This window comes from Megascapheus bottae, chromosome 4 (genome assembly GCF_031878675.1).
Source record: "Megascapheus bottae isolate mThoBot1 chromosome 4, mThoBot2.hap1, whole genome shotgun sequence".
NCBI classification, from domain to species: Eukaryota; Metazoa; Chordata; class Mammalia; order Rodentia; family Geomyidae; genus Megascapheus; species Megascapheus bottae.
Window position 1 is genome coordinate 38,904,799 of NC_143512.1, and position 21,652 is coordinate 38,926,450.

Here is a 21,652-nt window from a genome sequence, read left to right on the forward strand (position 1 = left end):
TTGATTATGCCTGCATACTCTCCTACCCCTCCTCTCCTAATTTATCTATCCTTCTCCTCTTATCCTAATAATACCTCCAAGTTCCAGCTTCCTGGTATTCATTATGTTAGACTATAAATTGTTCAAAGGCCTTATACCATTGGGATTTCCCCCTCCATATGCCATACTGTTGTGAACACATCTGTGAATGTATGTGTTTATCCTTGTATTTGTTCATATACACCTGTGTATGCATATACACTTACAGAAACAGACAAAAACAGACACACATACACACATTTCCTTTATCCATTCATCCACTGAAGGCTCCATTTTGGGCTGTTTTGGTGGTTAGAGATAAGTGTCTCATGGACTTTGTTGCCTGGGCTTGTTATGGGGTCCAATGGACGAATAATGAGAACACTCGAGTCACAGTCGGGAATGGAAAAGATGTTTTATTGAGTGAGAAATGGCTGATGCATCAGGATGACACCGAGGTCGGGATCTCAGAATGCCATGCCAGGCTGCCTCTGTGGGCGCCATTTAACCCTGAAAACCACAGGAACTCCTGCCTAGTTAGTGTTTTGCTTATTTCTTGGAAACCTGGAAAACAAGGCAGAAAACAGATGAGAAACCTTCTGGTAGCACAGTAGGAGTTGCCTCCTGGGGCGGGGGGTGGTGCTTCAGGTGTGAGCAGCGGCAAAACAAGCTTGGCCACTACAATCACTACAGGCCAGGCTGCATAAAATGATACAACAGTAGAATACAGACTTTTTCTGGTAAAGGATATGGCTTGTTACCTTCTGCAATATACCTAGTCATAGACAGCCAGCATCTTACAAGTGTGGGCCATATAGAGCAAAGCAGATTGAGAATAAGTACCAATTCAAACCAAGTTTAACAAGTGTGACTACAGGGCTTTTTGGAAGGGGCTAGCTGGAAAACTTTTAGCTTTAATCAATAGAATAATATTGGCAATACTAAAAAGTGGAACAAGTTAAAACAATAACTTGTTTACCCCATTTCAGGCTGAACTGAGATCTTTAGATTTCAGCCTTCTGAGTGGCTAGGATTATATATGTGAGCTACTGACGCCCAGTTTATGCTCAGTTATTTGAGGAATCTCCAAACTGCTTCCCACAGTGATGGCACCAGACTACATTTTCACCAATACTGTAATAGGCTTCCCTTTCTTCCACATCTGTTGTTTATATTCTTGATGATGGCTATTCACACCAGGGGGAGATGGAATCTCAGTGTTGTTTTGATTTGCATTTCCTTTGTAGTCAGAGATGTCTAGCATTTCATGTGGCTTTTGGCCATTTTTACTGCTTTTGAGAATCCTCTATTTAGCTCCTTTCCCCATTTACCAACTGATTATTTATCAGTTAGTTATTGATACTCTGAAGGTTTGTGATATTAGGCCATTGTTTGACATATAGCTGGCAAAGACTCCTCTCTCCTTTTCCTTCTCCCTTCTTTCTTTCCTCCTATTTTCTCCTCTCTTTTCTTCCTTTCTCTTTCCACCCACCCTCCTTCCTACGGGGGGATCAAATCTGGAGCATCATACAAGGTAGGCTCTACCATCAAGCTCCAATCCCAGCCTGTAGCTGATATCATTTCTGTGCCACTTGCAGAACTGGTTGTTTATGACTACTGGACTAACTAACCATGTTTGTACCACAGCTCATGACTTTCGAAGTGGCTGAGAAAGTCTATAATAAAGTCAGAGGTTGTTGTTTTTAAAGTTTTTCATATAATTTCAATGTGCCTATTAATGCAAGCTGGATCTACATTTTACTCTGTTTCAAGGGATGAGGTCTGTACTGCTTATCTGTAGATATGAGTTTAACTAGTTCTTTTAGCGTGGTTTATAGAAGAGGAAATAGACTCAGGTTACCCACCTAATTCTTTGTGATTGGAATTTGCTACATACTGGCTTTGAACAGGCAGCCTTTCATTATCCTTTTCTGGCATTTTGGAGTATATTCTACAGATTCACAAGTTATTTTACTTGTTTTATTGTTAAGCTGGGGAGCAACTCATATATGTTAGGCAAATCTTCTACCGAGCGCATACAAATATTGCTAGATTTCATACCCTAACATGTCCATAGCCACTGAGGTGCTTTATAGAAACTGTAGGTGCCCAACTGGATTCGCTATATGGTTGGAGCCTGGCGGAAATTCAAAATGAACTGACCCTGCCTGAAGCAAACAATGAAGCTTTCTGTAAGGCCCCATTAAGGTCTTAATTTCTAATGAGTCATAAGCTGCTACCCAGCAGGTTGCTGGTCTGGTCTGATTTGATCTACTCTGTTTTTATTTTTGTTTTCAGGTACAGGCAACTCATTACTTTTCCTGGTTCTAAGTAGCTTCATCTCCATCATCTCTCTCCTACCAGATGCCTGGATCTTAGCTGTTGGGAGATTGTAGGCTGCTCATAAGACATTTCTGTAAGACTCCAATTCCTAAACTAATATACAAGACATTTCTTTGTCAAAGGCTCTATCCAGTGTAGGTTAAGACTTTGAGTGTGCAATAAGATCAGATATATGGATTCCAACTTAAGCTTTATTTCTTCACTGTATGAAACTTTGAGCAAGTTGTTTGACGTATTTGGTCTTCATTCATTGTGTTTCTCAAATAGAGTAATGTTTCCTCCTTTGAGTGCGCAAAGTGCTTGATAAGAGAAAGTTACACGACTAGAGACAATACTCTTGCTAAAGCACTTGTGAGATCCGTAAAAAGAAAAACTAAAAAGCATTCTTTGCTTTTAAAAGTGAACAATTCATTACAAGGAAGCCTCAGGGAGGTTGGGTGAGAGGAAGCAAAGACACATACTGGGTTCTTAGGCTCTCAAGCCATCAGAGAAGCTGGAGAATTGGAAGAATCAGGAATCAGAGGTGTTCAGGTACAGGTGGCTGACACCTGTAATCCTAGCTACTTTGGAAGCTGAGATTTGGAAGTTGAAAGCCCCAAGCCATCAGGTGCACAAAAGTTCGAGTCTCTAAAACCTTCAACAACAACAACAACAAAAAAACCGAGTTGGAGGTGTGATTCAAGAGGTAGAGTGCCAGCTGAGCAGGTTCAAGGCCCGAATGAAAACCCTAAAACTGGCAAGATAAACCAATATTTAAAAAAAAAAAAAAAGTCCAAAGAAATGCGGAAAGAGTTCTCCACGGGCCCTCCCCAAGTTCTTTAGGGGCAGAGCAGCCAAATTCTTCTGGGTTTGAAGAAGTCTGGGCAGATGTGAGAACTCTAAAATGGAAATGTCCTCGTGGCAGATAGGGAGGGGGTTAAAGGGGTTCCAGGGAAAGGAGCTCGGGGAGGCACAGTCCAGGGGTACTCACTGGGCCCATCGGTGGAGGGCACTGCGAATTGGACTCTAGTTTTCCGCCTCCGGGACGAGGGGTGCTGACCCCCCGCTCTGCTAGAGAGCGACAGCGGCTTGACAAACGCGCCAACCCGGACGCAGGGCGTGATGTGCGCCTCTCCGGGAAGTGACCACAGCGGCCCAGCAACCTGACGCCAGCGGAAGTGCGGGCCGGGTGCGAGCCTGCTGGGGCGCCCAGGCCCGGCGGGCGCGGGGCGGGGCGGGCTGGGCGGGGCTTGGAGTCAGTTGTTTGCACTGGGGCGGCGTTGCCCGGCGCACAGCTGGGACTACAGCTCGGCGCAGAGGCGGGATCTGCTCCGGAGAGGGGCGCGCGGAGCGAGGAGCCCCGAGGGCCGGAGGGGCGCGCGGAGCGGGGAGCGCACGGCGGTCGCGGGCAGCCGTGATGTCCGCGCAGTGCTGTGCGGGCCAGGTGAGCCTGGCGGGGCGCCGCGCGTGGGGTCAGGTCGGGCTGGTGGCGGGTCGCCCGGGCTGTTCGGCGCCTCCCGGGAGGGGAACGCTCCCGGCCGGCGCTCGGCGTTCAGCTCCGGGGAACCTTGCACTGCGCGGGTGGGCGGGGAGGGACGGCGCGGGGAAGCCGGATGGGCGACCCCGGGGTCGTCTCGTCTGGCCTCTGCGAGTGGCCAGGCGTGCCGGGCTGGAGCGGAGAAGCCCGGCTCTGAGTGTCGCCAAGCCTCCCTTGGCACCACCGTCCGTCAGGTGAACCCGGGATAGAACTTGGGTTGGGATCGGAACGGGAACGAAACTGTCCGGGCAGGTTGCGTTTGGCATCGCACAGCCTGGAAGATGGGCTGTGTACGGTGGAGAAGCTTTCGAAGCTCCACTTCCCAACCGCTTGGGCGCAGGTCTGGCTTTGCCTACAGCTCCCCGAGTTCACCAACCCAGTCCAGCCTTGCTCGGCTGGGCGCTAGCACCCCACTGCTTTGGGTAGGGCGCAGGCTTGAACGTCCCTCAGCAATTGAACTCTGCCCGAACCTGTTTTGTAATCTCTGGTATTGAATTTACAATAGCTAAAATCACGGATGTTCATTTATGCTGGGCATCTCCCACTAAATTAGCAGGCATCATGGTAGAATCTGTAGGATTTGTTTTTGTTTTTTTCTTTTTTAGCTAAGCCCTTTCATACTAATTGCATAAAGTGGGTTAAAGATTTCTGGGCCTTTACCTTGTTCCTCCTGTGTGTTTCTGTAGTTTTAATGGAGTGTTTTCCAAAAGTGATTGTGACCGCGGTGGGAGGGCAGGCAGGCATTCAGGTACAGGTTGTTCTTGCTTTCAAATAGTCGTTGGAGAATCTGTAAGTGCTGTGAATGTGGCAGGGTTTAGAGCTGCAGTCTCTGTACCCGCCTATTACACTGGTCGGTAATCTGTCCTCTTTGGGGGTGGCCGTGTGGGCTTATTTTGATTCCTGAGGTCTAATACTGTGCTTAGCAAGCATTTAAACTGGTATTTGCTAGGATGAGGAAACTGAGGAGCAGTGACGTCTTCCCCTCTGTCTGGCAAGGAAAGAGAGGGCACTGAAAGGTTCACCATCTTACCAGGGCGCTTGTGGAAGCAAGACCCATCAGAAGGGCTGTTTTCAGTAAACTGCAGTGATCATTATTATTATTTGTGAAGCTAGCGATTGAACCCAAGGCCTCCTGCAGGTATGATAGTCAAGTGTTCAACTACTTAACTACACCTTCAGTCCTTTATAAATCTTTTTTTTTCCCTTTGGTGCTTGCTGGTCCTGGGGATTGAACTTGGGACCTGGGTGCTGCTTCTGAGCTTTTTTTCATTCAAGGCTAGCACTCTGCTACTTGAGCCACAACTCCACTTCCAGCTTTTTGGTGGTTAACTGGAGATACGAGTCTCAGGGACTTTCCTGCCCAGGCTGGCTTTCTACCATGATCTTCAGATCTCATCTTCCTAAATAGCTAGGATTGCAAGCTTGTGCCAGCCATTGTTGTTTTGAGGTAAATTTTCCCTAGCTGGAGTAATTGAATGTATTTGGGGGCATCAGTCCTGGTCCCTTTAAAGCTCTTGTGCTTAATTTCATGCTCTAAAGATTATTACCAGTACTCACTCAAATGAATTTTGTAAAACAATTACTGGCATGATTGATATCTTGAATGACTTGTTTCTAAAATCCCCCTATTGGGCTTGGAAAGAACCAAATCTTGGTTGTTCATCACAGGACAGTGCCTTCTGCTTTCTCAATGTTGCTCTAGTCTCACTGGGATACGTTTCAGTACAGTGTGAAGGTCTGTGGCACGATGGTTTTATCTGAGGCTGTTAAGGAATTTATGTGAAGGGCTGGAGTAGAGGACTTGCCTTGTATGTGCTAGTTTTGGGCTCATTTCCCAGCATCCTGTAGAAAGAACTCCAGCAAACTTCATAGTACCATCATCAGAATCTAAGTGCACTAGTGTGGTTTTTATTATTTGAACACCTACCTATATGTGCTAGGAGGTGGGTATGTAGTAAGAAGCCAGACAAACATCACTGCTCATAATAGTGCTTAGTTTGTGTGTGTGTGTGTGTGTGTGTGTGTGTGTGTGTGTGTGTGTGTGTGTGTAAGGGAATATGATATTCCAAATAACAGAATAATAAATTCACTGGTCATGTAACAAAGCTGTGGGTTGAACAGCCTTAGGAGTGTTTTCAAAGAAGCCTGTCTTGAGAAGATGCCTCTAGAATTGAGACTGATTAATGAAAAAAGAGCAAGGTCTGTCTGAGTAAAGAATCTTCCAGGGTGTGGGAGGAATAGAAGGGAACTTGGGGGAGGTGTTTAGATCCATTCATGAATTAATGGATTCATGGGTCATGGATTATCCAGAGAGTAGCTCTTATATAAAATGGAGTTGTCTGTGGTATACTCACTGCCTGCCATTTGCTGCGCTCTATCCCATTGTGATATAGCAAGAAGATCCTCACTCAATATTAAACAGATGCCAGTGCCTCACTCCTGAACTGCCCAGCCTCCAGAATTTTAAGACTTACTTTTCTTTTCTTTTCTTTTTTTTTTTTTTTCCTTTTTGCCAGTCCTAGGCTTGAGCTCAGGGCCTGAGCACTGTCCTTGGACTTTCTCAAGGCTAGAGTTCTACCATTTGAGCCACAGCACCATTTCTGGCTTTTTTCTGTGTATATGGTATCGAGAAATTGAACCCGGGTCTTCTTTCATGCTAGGCAAGCACACTGTCATTAGGCTAAACTCCTGGTCCCGGATTACTTTTCTTTTTAAATGACCTAGTCTCGAATATTCAGGTATAACAACAAAACTAGCCAGTCTGTAGTGAAGGGAGAGGTTTGAGAGATGGAGATAAACCAGCTGTTGTGCATGAATAAATATGTCATCATCTATTACACAGTGGGTGTGATAATACTGGTTAGATGAATTATGAAGATTACATATGATAATAGAAAGTTACAGGACTTGGTGATACCCTAAATCTATTTTTAAGAAGTCATTACCACCAGCATCAGAACAGTGCCCAAGTCATCTTCTTTTCTTTTTGTACTTGGGCACTCTTAGCTTTTGCCTGAGCTCTTGGCTAATGGATGCTAATGGCAGCAGAGATTACAGAATGCTCATTCAACCCCTTGTAGGCACAGAGCACTGTAGTAGATCCTTAGAGATAGACTGATAAAGAGCTTCCTAGATCTCCTAACTTAAGTGGGGGAAGCTTGTACGAAATGACAGTACATACTGTCAGAGGTGAGGTCAGCTGTGTACTTAACAAATCTAGATAACGCTTCCCTGATGATAGAATAAAGTCCAGCAGGTAACTATAAACATTGATGGTAATAACTGAAATTTATTTCAGCAACAGTAGTTTTACAGATATGTCATTGCTACACTGAATGAGGTTGGTTCTCTACAGTGTGGCCTGCTTTTACAGAGGAGGCAGCTGGAACATAAAGCTGGAGATTCACAGTAATGTCACATAGTAATGAGTCCACTGCTTCACCTGCCTTAAGTTGAACAACCTTTGGGTCAGACTGCTATTCCTTGGTATTCTTAATAGAGTATGGAGCAATAATAACTTTTGAAGGAAAGACAGTGTTGAACACAACAAAAGGGTTTTGATAGATACTGTTGGCTGACAATCCACATGTATGCATGTTGGTTAGATTCTTCCTTAGACATGGTCCGCATTATAAACTCCAAAGTTATACATTGAATTCTGCCACACAAACAGATATTTATTAGTAAGTATGTACAAAACAGTTGTGTGGCCTGAGATTCTATGAAGTTCTAGCTATTTGATCTTGGTGATATGGCAAGCAGGCGTCTTACATAAAAAGTTCACATGGGAAAGACTTGATTTTCTTGTTGGGCTCAGGCAATCAAGAGTGCCACACCAGCAGGATCTGTAGCTGGCTCAAGGCCATGGTTTTCATTCATAGAGAGGACTCAGTACATCCTTTAGCCAGCTCACCAAGGGCAAGAGTGGTGCCCAAGCCCACATGTTTCCAGCCAGATGAGATGTCTCGATTACTGAGATTTTCCTCAGTGAAAGCTCATAGACTGTCTACTATATTAATTAACAAAGCCTCAAGTGCCACTAAGGATTGTCCTTCATCAAAGGTTAATAAAGAAGGATGTTAAAGCATAAAGAAGTCTCATTCAGTAGCTGTGGATGGGAGAGGAATAGGCTCCATTCCATCTTGTGAAGAAGTAAGTATGCCTTTGAAAGGGAGACTGAAGTTAGGCGGGGTGCATGGTGGCTCCGGTAGAGAACTGGAAGTTAAAGGTGGCAAAAGGTTATAAGTATCATGAAGTTAGTGGTGCCTGCTGGCAGGCTCGGATCAGAGTTAGGCTTTAATCCTCTCACTGAGCCTGGGAGACAGGAATCCTGTGCTGGTTGATTATATTGTGAAAGGATTGGCTTTTAGGCTCTGGAGAGGAACACTTTCACCTTCTTGTCTCTGCCCCTGGGCAACGGGATTGGTCCCAGGATCTCTAGGTGAAACTGCAGCTTCCCAGCTCCCTTATGTAAAATTATTTTTTATTTGTGTATATCCTATATACATCCTCCCATATGCTTTAAATCATCTCTCTATTATGTATAATGCCTACTTAACACAGTACTTGTTATAATGCATTGTTTGGGGGAACAATGTTCAGCACAAACTCATTTTTTCCCCTCAACATCTTTGATCCTTAGTTGGTTGGCTCCATGGATGTGGAGCCCCCATCCTTGAAGGTCCACTGAACACATCTTTTGAGAGAGGGCAGATAGGGGCCAGGAACAGGGCCCTTGTGGCCAGAACAAACAACGGATTCTTTTGACAGCCTTCAGCTTTTGTAGACTGGGACTCAAGGATCTGAAGGCATCTGGTAGCAGAAGGCCCATACCACCTGGTATTTGGTCATGGGCCTATCCTGGCTACTGAGGAATGCTGTGTGTGTGTGTGTGTGTGTTTGCGTGCGCATGCACATTTGTGTGTCTGTCAGTTTTTTTGTACTGAATACATTGCATGACATACTGGACCCTCCCCCCTACCAGACTACTCTTTGTTAGTAGTGTTTGGATCTCTTTTATGAGATCCACCTCCTCACCCCCACCAATTCTCCCATCCTTGGGAGAAATCCAAGTGTGAAAAGTCATTCTTTCCATGACTGATAATCTTTTGAACACTAGAGGTGGATTTGTGGAACATGGGGAAAATGACATTATTTACCCGGAGAGAACAACAATTGGAGGTTTTATATCCAGTCACTTATTTAATCTGTGTAATTTTACATTACAAAATTGGGATTGTGTTGTGCCGTATATGGTCATACTCCTTTTGATGGGTTATGAGGTGATCAATAATTTTTTTAACATATTCAGCACTAATTTACAGCCTAAATGTGTTCTGTGTTTATATTCAGATAAAGATAATGCTCTACTTCATTTTTCTACATGTGTCAAAGTTGAATGTATGAAACTCAATTGATTAATAATGTGTTAATAGGCATGAATGTGTTTCTAATCCAAAAAGACTAATAATAATGAAAAAATGACTAACTCAGCTTCTTTAAATGTTATCATTGATAGTATCTTTCAATTGTTTTCAACTTTAATTTGGAGCTTTTTAGTTATAGACCGCACCTGTACAAAAGTATTTGACTTATTGTTTTCCTGGTGTGTGTGTGTGTGTGTGTGTGTGTGTTTGATAGAGTCTGTCCTGTATGTAATGTCTTCCTATCTTCTTTCCCTTTTTTTTTTTTTTTTTGGTCTTGGGACTTGAAGCCTGGTCTGGGTGCTGTCCTTGAGCTCTTCAGCTCAAGGCTATGGCCCTACCTTTGAGCCATAGCCCCAATTCATTTTCTAGTGATTAATTGGAGATAAGAGTCTCATGGCTTTGTATTGCCCAGGCTGGCTTTGAACCATGATCCTCAGATCTCAGCCTCCTGTGTAGCTGGGCCTTTCCTTTTTTTTTTTTTTTTGGCCAGGTCTGGGGTTTGAACTCTAGGGCAGATGCAGTACCACTTGAGCTCTCTATGCTTTAGTTTCAGCAGAGTTTTACAGTTTTGCCTGGGGCCAGCCCTTGATTGTGATCTTCCAGCTTTGTCTGTCTCCTGCTTATCTGGAATGTCAGCCATGCCCCACAGCTGTTTGTTGAGATGGAGTCTCACTAAGTTTTTGTATAGGTTAGCCCCCAAACATAGTCTTTCCACTCTCTGCCTCTGAGCATCAGGGGATTACAGGTGTCAGTTACAACACCCTGCCTCACTCTTATGCTTCTTCCTACTAAGTATGAGGCACTTTTATTTTTCTACGTGTTTATACAATGAGGACAAAATGTAGTAAGATCGATGCTTACTTGCTCTACCATGCTGACACGGTGGGTCATCCAGGGAACTTGTGATGAACTTGGGTGTGTGGTTCTGTGCTGCAGCCAACTTCTGTTGTCTGGAAGATAAGTCTCTGCCCTTGAACAGTATCTTGTGCAGTAAGGGGAGTGAATGCTGATGGGTTTGTTAGAGAGCTGTCATGAAGGTCGTTCCTTTTCTTTTGGGCAGGGGAGAGGGAGAGGAGAGTGGAGGTGTCTGATAGCCGCCCTGGGGGAGTTGACAAGTAATTTTGGGCTGTAGTGAGGCTGAGTGGGGTGATTGTGCCAAGAGCCAGGGAGAAGTCAACCTAGGCTGAGGGAGTAGAAGGCGGCCTCTGAGTCATCTCTGAGCTGGAGAGATAAAGGGAACAACTGCCTCATTGCTCCCTGCCTACGCTGCTTTCAGTGTAAATATCACCAGTAGATTTCCCACAGATCTTGCATAATTGGGAAATGGCCTGCAGCTTCAAATTTCACTTGTCTGAGCCTTGTGGGCGTGGTGGCTCTTGCCTGTAATCCTAGCTACTCTGGAGTCTGAGATCTAAAGATCAAGGCTCAAAGCCAGCTGAGGCACCAAAGGACCTGAGACTCTTATCTCCAATTAACCCCTAGAAAAATGGGAAGTGGGGCTAGGCTTAAGGGTAGAATGGTAGCCTTGAGTTGAAGAGCTCAGGGACAACCCCCAGGCCTAGTGATAGGGCAGTAGCCTTGAGCTGAAGAGCTCAGGGACAACGTCCATGCCAAGTTCAAGCCCCATGACCCACAAAAAAAATAAATTCACTTGTCTGTTTCCCAGGCGTTTTCATGAAGGTATTCACCACTGAAAAACTTCAAGAAGGTAGAGCAGTGATCCTGAAGGTACTGGCTGCGTGTATTGGAAAGCAGCAGCTATAGACCATTTCATTTGTGGTAACTTGCACTACAAAGGAAGACTTTATAGAAGCTGGTGCCTGCAATATTAGCATGCAATTTCCATCTCATTCTGTCATCCAGCTATTTTCAGCATTTTGAAAAGGTGGCAATACCTGCCTAGTAAATGCCTAATAAAGATGTTATTTCTTAGTTCCCCGAACCAAGCAGCCTTGTTAGTGAATTTACACTTCATATTGTTGGTGTCTATTGAATTTAGTGTTCTGATTTTATGTTGAGAGCAGTACAAACTGAGGTGACACTAAGCACCATCGTTATCCTCACAGGGACTGCGTTTTAAAAATCAAAAGTAGTCAGACTGTGATACTCTGAAACCTTAGTCACAAGATGCCTTAAAACATTTCCATTATGTTTTAGCTTGAATATTAATGACTTCTTAAAAGATCTTAGGATATAATGTTGTAGTCAGCATAATATGTAGGAATAGTGAATTGCTTTGAATTTTAAAGGACATAGGATTTTGCTTTTGGCTTTTCTTCTATAGCTTGCTTTGTGAAATTAAAGTTGCTGATGTTTTTGGAAAGCAGCTGTTATGGAAAAACTTAGATTGAATTTTAATCGCAGAACAAGTTTTGAAACACTTTGGGGATTTGCAGAAATGTTACAGGAGATAGTGATTAGACTGTGGTTTTTTTTTTTTCCCCTTTCCCCGTGAAAACTGTCTAGTCAAAACAAAAGCAGGAGAAAGGAACACATCCACAACCTCTTAAATCTTATATAAGAAAGATGAAGACAGGACAAAGAAAATCTTGTGTTGGTTCATAGTGCATATTTATAAACTGGCTAATTACATTTAGAAACAATGCTTGTGAGATTTTTTGTGGAATTTCTCTTCCAGTTTTTTATTTTCTTTTGTGTTTGAATTCCATGTCAGTAGTTTTTGTGGAGGGGTTTGCCAACATGGGGGAAGAACTTGAGCTTTTGTTCTTGACTACATGTTCTTTATTTCTAGTGGTGTTCTCCAAAACAGTGACAATATTTTATAGTAGCATTCTTTGTGTATGAACTCGCTTCAGCTTTGCTAGTGTTTTATCCCTAAAGACTCTAAGACATTACTGACTTTATTTTACTTACTGTTGTCTTTGTCTTTAAACTAACAATCAATTGACAAATATTCATTGGGTATTCAGAAAAATACAATTCAAAGGTGGTAACTAGTTTTACCTCTGTACCATGATTCTGATTTTTCTGGCAGGGCAAGATGGGCCCAGGGCAGAATTCCTTCATTTTTGATGGAGGGTTTGAACATCTCAGTTTTGACCTTTGCTCCTTGGGAACCACTGAGGGGACTCTTGGTGGGGACAGTTCCCTTGAATGAGCTCTAGGTATTCTGCAGTTGTGCAAAATTGTGTCTGTGTGTACTGTGGACACTTTCCTAGGAAAAAGGTCTTACTTTCTCACAGACTGTAGAGTAAGAAAGAAAGATAACACAAAAACAGACACATATTCCCTATGGCACATGAGGAAAGAAAGATAATTCTTGTGAGGATAGAGCCTGCATAGAAAGAGCATGGAGGACCAGGGAGAGCACTGGAGCTGTTGGCTTGGTCCAGTCACCCCAGCAATCATGTGACAAAAAGATCAGTGCGTTGGGCTGGGAGTTTGGACTAGTGGTAGAGTGCTATTGACCCACTTCTGGCTTTTTTCTGTGTATGTGGTACCAAGGAATCAAACCCAGGTCTTCATGCATGCTAGGCAAGCACTCTACCACTAAGCTAAACTCCCGGCCCAATTTATCATTTTTTTTTTTGGAGTAAGAACATTCAAAATCTTTTTTAGCTATTCTGAAATATATAGTGTATTATTGTTAACATTGCCACTCTACTGTGCAACAGAATATCAAACGTTACCCTTCCTGTCTAACTGTAGCTTCCTGCCCAGTTGTCTAATTTCTCACCACTTCTCCCTTCCCTCTTCTAAGTTTGTACTTTAATTAAATCATCTCCTTACCTGAAGTGTTCTACATGTGGAGTATTATTAACTAAGATTCTGTTCTTTGGAAAATTCTGGACAGGCAAGTATAGTTTCATAGCAGTAAGGTTTTTTCTATTTGCCTTTTTTTTTTTCTTTTTCACTTGAGCCACAGCCCCACTTCTGACTTTTTCTGAGTAGTTTACTGTAGAAAAGAGGCTCCAGCACTTTACTGCCCCAGCTAGCTTTGAAACAAAATCCTCAGATCTCAGCCTCCTGATTAATTAGGATTACAGGTGTGAGCCACCTGCTCCTGGCTTGTTTGCCTGATTTTGGGGGCAGATTCTGGAATCAGGGCAATCCTTGGAAGAGACCATTGTGGCATCTGTTTTATTGTCCCATCTGAAACTTAGGGATCCTGTTTTATGTCCTTGCTCAGTGTATATCTGTGTTGGAACCTCTCCAGGGTCCTGCTGCTTTCCTAGTTCTTTAGCTCTGTGTTTTGGTTTCTTTCCTCATCAAATGAGGGAAAGGCTATCTTACAATCTCCTTGTTGACCCTTTAGGGCTATGTAAGAGACTTTGTTATCTGCCAAGCAGTGACATAACATGGCAGTGTTCAATGCAAGAAACTGTGACCACTCTTAGCGATTTAAGCAAAAGATTTACTATAGGAAATTCAGGATTTAAAAAGTAATCGGAAGAACTAGAGGAAACAGAATCAGAGGACTGCCTTGGAACTCTTGCCATTGAAAGATGTGATCCAGAGATCAAGGACAGATGCTGCCATAGTGATTTCCTCTTCACACCTACTGTTGATGGCTCTGAACTGCCAATCCTATCCAGGATCTTGCCTGAGGGCAGATACCACAGTAGGTATCTACATATATCACCTTCTACATATTTTCAGTGCTGCTTATTGTCAAGACTCTTAATAGCTAAGTCTAGGAAATGTGATACAATTTTCCAGATTCTGTAAAAGAAGGAAGGAATTGGAATAGAGTGAGATGATGGATGATCTGGAGCACAAACTACGAGCCCTTGATGGTTTCTTCATGACAGAGGCAGAAGGCTAGAAATGAGGAGGCCCAGGAGCAGGAAATAGCAATGTGTACAACAAAACCAGGCAGCATTTCTCACCTATACTGAGTGGTTGGCTCCTTACTGGTTTCCTTTTCATATAATCAGTAGATATCCTCTGCCTGATTTTTCAAGTTTTCTAAGTGTAAGCCCATTTTACGAATCTTATTTTTGGGGCTAGGAGTTTGGCCTAGTGGTAGAGTGCTTGCCTAGCATGCATGAAGACCTGGGTTTGATTCCTTGGTACCACATACATAGAAAAAGCTGGAAGTGGTGCTGTGATTTAAGTGGTAGAGCTCTAGCCTTGAGAAAGTCCAAGTGATCAGGCCCTGAGCTCAAGACCCAGAATTGGAAAAAAAAAAATCTCTTCTTCTGGGTTTCTATCAAGATAAATGATTCTAAATGTCAGGGTTATTATTATGGGAGTATAACAATATCTCAAACTTTGCTGGTCTTATTTTTCTCCCTCATTCCTTTCTTTAATGAATCTAACCAGGGTATTTACCTTTTTTTTTTTTTTTTTGATGAGTCGTGAGGCTTGAACTTGGCCTGGGGGCTGTCCCTCAGCTCTTCAGTTCAAGGCTTACCACCCTACCTCTGAGCCTGGGCATTGTCCCTGAGCTGAGTACCACCCTACCCTTGAGCTAAGACCCACTTCCCATTTTCTAGAGGTTAATTGGAGATAAGAGTCTCAGGTCCTTTTGTGCCGGGCTGGCTTTGAACCTTGATCCTCAGATCTTAGCTTCTTGAGTAGGTTGGGTTATAGGCATGAGCCACCATGCCCTGCCCAACTGATTTTTTTTTTATTATTATTGTCAGGTGTTTGCAGTAGAGAGCCTTGCAGCCATGTTAGACAAGTGCTTTAGCACTGAGCTACATTTCCAGATCTCTATTTTTATTTTTGGCCCCTGAACAGGCCAAACATAAAGTAAAAAGAGAGGTGTGTTATTAATTTCCAAATAATGACAAAGATCTTCTTCGAGGAGCTAAAATGAGAGCATTGTGGCTACATAGTAAGGGAACCAGTCGAGGGTGGGAGTGGACAAGGAGGCATCTTGGTCAAGCCATGTCTGTTCAGGAATGACTATCTGAGCCTGTTCAGCAGTAGGACAAGTTGTTACTGCCTGGGGATAGTTTTCATCTCCCTCAGAGGTGTTTATCCAACAGACCTGAGGTTTTAGAATCCAAAGTGACTGCAGTAGATAATGGCCCGTAGTTTTAAGAGTAAGTCAGCAAGGCAAGATGGTTATTTAGCATAATAACTGAGTCTTTAAAACTTGCACATGCAGAGTTGTGGCTCTACACCAATGCTGTAGAACAGGATGTTGTACACATTGGTAGTTGACAGTCGATGATCATGATATCTCTGCACACCTTGAAAAATACCTTCATGTTTCCTTTTCTTATTTTGTCAGTTGTAGGGCTTGAACTCTGGACCGGGATGCTGTCTCTGATCTCTTCAGCTCCAGCTCAAGGCTACTGCCCTACCCCTTGAGCCACAGCACCACTCTTGGTTTTCTAGTGGTTACTTGGAGATAAGAGTCTCATGGACTTTAGCGCCCGGGTTGGTTTTGAACTGCGATCCTCAGATCTAAGCCTTCTGAGTAGCTAAGATTATAAGCATGAGCCACCAGTGTCCAGCTCTTGAAAATATCTTGATTGCTCTGATTCAGTGCTTCCAGCCTAGAAGAGGATACCACCTGAATGAAGGCCACATGCTTCTTAAATGATTAGCTTATCTACCCACTAAATTAATTGGGAATCTAACCCAAATTTAGGGTAGCAAAAAGAGAGATGGAAAATGAAGGCAGAGATGACAACTTTTTTTTTTTGTGCCAGTCCTGGGCTTGAGCTCAGGGCCTGAGCACTGTCCTTGGACTTTCTCAAGGCTAGAGCTCTACCACTTGATCTTTCGCACCACTTCTGGCTTTTTTCTATGTATGTGGTACTGAGGAATCGAACCTGGGCCTCCATGCATGCTAGGCAAGCACTCTACCACTAGGCCAAACTCCCGGCCCTGACAACTTTTTTTTTAAAGAATTTATTAGCATTAATTTTTACATCATATTTCAAATGACATACTTAAACAAGTATTCAAGAAGGGAATCTTTAAAAGATGATAAGTTTTATTTTGCTTTTAGGTACCTGTTGGACATTTACAGACTTGAGTGAAGTAATTGACAATAGCCTGTAGCTACCTAATATAAACTTTGTGTGTGTGTGTGTGTGTGTGTGTGTGTGTGCTGAGGATACAACTCCAGGATCAAGGACTTGCACACACTAAGCAAGCCCTCTACCACTGAGCTGTACCCAGGTCCAAATGATTGTCTCTTGAAATGATGAAGTAATATTCAATGAAAGCTAATTTACATATGAGTTAAATTTAAAACAACATTTCAATTTATAAAGTAATATACGATTATGATAAAAATTATGGGACATAAAGTATAAAGAAGAAAATAAATACCACTTAAAATCCCAGGAAAAAAAAACATTTTGTTTCACTATTTTCTTTGTAGACATTTAGTGCATTAAACTAAAAACAATAGTGTCTCCTATACTAGGCCAAAGATCTGGAAATAGTCTTGCCATAACAAACACAGTACACATATTCAAAAAGTTCCATACCATCCAAAAATGTACAATAAAAGCCACATGTTTTGCCAGGCAGGGTGTATGTGCCCATAATCCTAGGCCTTGGAAGGCTGAAGCAGGATGACCCAGCCTGTGCCACAGAATGAGTTGATGCCTGGCCAAAGCTAGCCTGTTAGTCCAGCTACATAGCAGGATGGACCCTGTGTTAACACTTGCAACAAAACCCCATAGATTTTTAAGGGGTATAGCAGTCAAAAACTTGTGACATTAAAAAAAGAAGCAATTTTAAAAAGGTATTCTGATCTTACAAATCCTAAGAAATATGTAAATACTGCTGGAATCACACCTGTGATTCTAGTTACTCCTGATACCTCTGAGATCTGAGGATTATGGTTTAAAGCCAGTCCAAGCAGGAAAGTCTAGGAGACTTTTATCCCCAATTAACCAATAATAAGTTGAAGAGGAGCCATGACTCAAGTGGTGGAATACCAGCCTGGAATAGAAAAGCTAAGGGATAGATGGTGCCCGGTTCCTGAACTCAAGCGGCAGTACCAACATACACACACACACACACACACTAAAGAAATGCTATGGTACTTCTTTCAGAAAGATTAGAAAGGGGTATGAGAAGTTAGACTTTTCTGGTTGTGAAGTGGGAGGAGGAGGGCATTTGAGATTGGACGTGAGGTATTTTGTGACAGGAGGTCCTCTGTCAGTGTGTGCAGTTCATTTCAACTGGGGGCACTTTTCTGCCTTCCCCAGTATCTCTCACATGCAGAATTATACCTTCTGTTATGTTCAGGCTGTGCATTACTCCTGGTGGAACAAATGTTATGTTTTCAAAGCAAATACAAAATGAGTAGCTCTGAAGCACTGGAAGCGTAAATTTTGTTCAGAAAAGCTACCCAGATCACACTTGGGTTCATTGTTAGGTTTGGAGCTGTCTCAGCAGGCTTCCTTTGATTCTACTCCCAGAATCTGTTTCTGGAAGAATCTCTGTTCTTCTGACCTACTTGTGTTCCACTTCTTGTACTGTACTATGCAAACAACTCCAGAAACAGGAACTTCCTATTTTCAGAGGCAGTTCTGCTTCATTGTTAAGAAGTATATTTCTTCCTGCCAGCTTTCCAAGGCTAAAATGGCTTACCTGTGTCCTGCACAGGAGGCCTCATGGAAGGCAGGCCTGGTCTCCAGCTTTGACTCACAGAAACCCATAATTGAGTTGATGCTCTTGTTCCTGGGAGTGAGAATCTTCAGTGTCTACCCAAGCCATATCAAAAACTAGACCTACTGATAAAAGGGAGTCATACCCTGCTGTATAAGCAGTCTCACTCAGAAACCAAAATATTAAAGAGCTTTGGGCACACTCAAAAGGAGTTTTAAAAATGGCTAATGATTAGGCAGGGTGAAATTAGAATTACTCCTTAGGGGAGGTCCTGGCAGAACACCAGGAGAAGTCTCAGTATTGCAGCTGAGGTTTCTAACGGGAGCAATGCCCATGGCCTCTGGTCCTGCCTTATAGCTTTCAGGTGTTTGGGTGCTGCTGTCAACAGCACTGAAGTCACCGTCTTCTGGAGCCAGTATCCTCAAGTACCCGGGAAGACCTGTCACCCTTCACAGGACTGTCAGTGACCCGTGCCCTGCCTCACCCTGCCCTTGCCCTTTATCCTCTGTACACCTAGTAAAGAGAGCAGGCTCCTCCATTGCTGGATTTAAGTCTATGGGCTATAGAGTTGAAGAACACGCTTGTAGCCTAAATCTCAGGTTGGCTGTTTTACACTGTATTTTCTTGTAATAAAAACAGCCCAAACCTTTTGCCTTCTCCCATTTCTTCAACTCTATGGCAGCTGATCTGTTTTTCAGAAAATTCTATTTAGTGTGGTGATCATATGACTTGACAGAAAGCAGTTATGGGATTTAACAGAAAGCAATTTTTAAGAAGTCTGTCTGTTTAGTCACAGTTGCAGGTTGCTGAGTAAGCGGTATTAGGCTTTAGAAATGGAGCTGGTTAACCAATGAGGTACTTTATGCAAATAGTTTTACCCTGCCTGTGGCTTCTGCTGCTGACTTTGAAAAGCATGGAACAGTAAATTATTTCCTTATGATTGAGGGGATGATGGGGGGGGGGGCAGTGGGTGGGGAATTGAAGCTTCAGAGCCTGAAGTGCTTTGGAGTTATCTCTGACTCCTTTTTTCCTGATGTGGTGTGGTGTGGCAAAAGGTGGCTTGGTACTTGAAAGAAATGATGATGCTTTCTCTCTCTCTCTCTCTCTCTCTCTCTCTCTCTCTCTCTCTCTCTCTCTCTCTCTCTCTCTCTCTCTTTCTTTTTTGCCAGTCCTGGGGCTGGACCTCAGGGCCTGAGCACTGTTCTTAAATGTTTGTTGCTCAAGGCTAGCACTCTACCAGTTGAACTACAGCACCACGTCTGGCCTTTTCTGATTATGTGGTACTGAGGAATCGAACCCAGGGCTTTGCTCAGTCACTAGACTACGCTCCCGGCCCCATGATGCTCTTTCTACTTGTGCTTCATTGTGGATTGCTAGAAAGATCTTTCTGTTCTACTTAACATTATCCTTCTACTATTTCTTCTGCTTCACATTTGGAAGACTTTGGAATTAGCTACTTATAAACAAAGTTTAGAGCTCCTGATTAAAAATCAGGCTGAATCAGAAAGATTCAGAGTTTAAAGTGGTCTGGGCAATATAGACCCATCTCATACTACGCTGCCAAAAAAAAAAATTCCACTATATTTTGGAGAGAGAGAGAGAGAGAGAGAGAGAGAGAGAGAGAGAGAGAGAGAGAGAGAGAGAGAGAAAGAGAGAGAGAGAAAGAAAGAGAGAGTATGAGTAGAGAGAGGGGGGGTGGGACAGAAGGTGTGAGGGAAGACAAAAGAGGGGGTGAGAGAGAGGGAGAAAGATCAAGACAGGATCTCACTCAAGTTTGTAATCCTAGCTATTTGAGAGGCTGTATACTTGGGCAAGAAGGAAGACCATATCTGAAGAGTAATCAGCAAAAATCAGGGCTGGAGACATGGCTTAGTGGTAAGAGTTCCTACAAGGCCTGACTTGAAATTCATATCACCATCTTGCCTGAAAAAAAGGATAATGTCAACAGTGGAATATTACAAAGCCATTTTTTTGGGGGGGGGGCAGTCCTGGGACTTGTACCTGAACTTTTTTGCTCAGTATTAACATTCTACCATTTGAGCCACAGCTCCATTTCCAGGGTGTGTGTGTGTGTGTGTGTGTGTGTGTGTGTTTGTAATATCAATTGGAGATAAGAGTCTTATAGACTTTTCTGCCAGGACTTTGAATCATAATCCTCAGATCTCAACCTCCTGAATAGCTAGAATTATAGACATGAGCTACCACACCTGGCCTCCAGCTTGGATTTGAGCCACAATTCTTATATCTCAGCCTCCTAAGCAGTAGGCTGATAACATCTTTAAAAGGAGGAAAACCTGCTGTGTTACAACATGAATAAACCTCAAGGACATTAAGCTAGGCAAAACAAGCCAGTTACAAGTGGTCAGATACTGTGTGATTCCATTCCTATGTAGTATCTAAACAGTATGAATCACAAAACAGCAGAAAGGAGGCTGCCAAGGGTTAGTGGGAGGAAAGAAGGAGAAGTAGGGTTCGGTAGGTATAGATTTTCAGTGTTACACACCAATTCTAAAGGTCCTGTTGCACAACAATATGAATGTACTCATCACTGCTTGGCTCTACACTTAAATGTGGGTAAGATGGTAAGCTTAGTGCTTACCACTATAACAAAACAATATGGTAGTGGCATCATTAGCTCACACCTATAAATCTAGCTATTTAGAAGGCTAAGACCTGGAGGATATGTTTAATTTAATTAAATTAATTAATTAGTTAATTAATTAATTTCTGCCAGTCCTGGGCTTGAGCTCAGGGCTTAAGTATTGTCCTTGGACTTTCCCAAGGCTACAGCTCTACCATTTGAGCCTCAGCACCACTTCTGGCTTTTTTCTATGTATGTGGTACCAAGGAGTCGAACCCGGGTCTCCGTGCATGGTAGGCAAGCACTCTGAGGATTGTATTTTAAAGCCAGCACATGCAGAAATGTCCAAACAAGAGGTGTGGCCCACGTGGTAGAACACCAGCATTGAGCAAGCCAACCAACCAAGAGTACAAAATTTTTGAGTTCAAGCCCCAGTACTAGCAAAAAATGTAAAAAGAGGTAACTTTGTATGTGTAAAGAAAGAGGAAGAAATGGCTAAGAAACTATGTTAAGTGATGCTTTTCGTAAAGGGAGGTTAAAAAACAGTATGTATATATTTGCTGCATATGATTTTCAAAAAGGAAAGACACGCATATGTGTTTATGTATGCTGATTCTTGTGTATGCATACAGATTTCTGAGTTGTTAAGGTATACCATAAACTTTTAGTAGTGGTTCCTGCCGTAGAGGAAGAACAGGAGGTTGGAAGGGATAGGAGGAAATGTTGGGGATATTGGTTCCACTTGACAGCTTGGCAGGCCATCTGGGTTTATCATAAGCATGTGTTGTTTATTTCTTTAAAATTTTCTTTTTGTTTTTTGGCAGTACAGCGGTTTGAACTCAGTGCCTCATATTTGCTAGACAGGTGCTCTACTACTTGAGCCATCCCTCCAGCCCTTTTTGTGCTCATTATTTTTGAGATAATGTCTCATTTCCTATCCAGGTACAGACCTGGGCTCTGTGTGTGTGTGTGTGTGTGTGTGTGTGTGTGTGTGCGCACGCGTGCATGTGCATGTGTCCATCCTCAGATTTGAACTTAGTTCCTGAGCTTTTTTTGCCCAAGACTATCACTCTACCGGTTGAGCCACAGCTCCATTTGGAGCTTTATTTTTGATTGGATGTAAAAGCTCCTGCTGGGTCTGGCTTTGGATTGTAATCCTCAGAGCTCAGCCTCCATGGAGAGTAGCTAGTATGATAGGTATGAACCACGGATATCCTG

The 21,652-nt window shown here is 43.1% G+C and overlaps 1 protein-coding gene across 1 annotated transcript in view; it reads left to right on the forward strand.

Annotated features, from left to right (window-relative positions):
• The first annotated feature begins 3,644 nt into the window (after positions 1 to 3,644).
• The window catches only part of Serinc5 (serine incorporator 5), a 95,937-nt gene continuing 77,929 nt past the window's right edge, over positions 3,645 to 21,652 (forward strand). Inside the window, exon 1 of the mRNA XM_090331704.1 lies at positions 3,645 to 3,784. Within this exon, the coding sequence (XP_090187830.1) occupies positions 3,758 to 3,784 (27 nt within the window). The 5' untranslated portion in view covers positions 3,645 to 3,757. The remainder of the gene's footprint in view (positions 3,785 to 21,652) is intronic.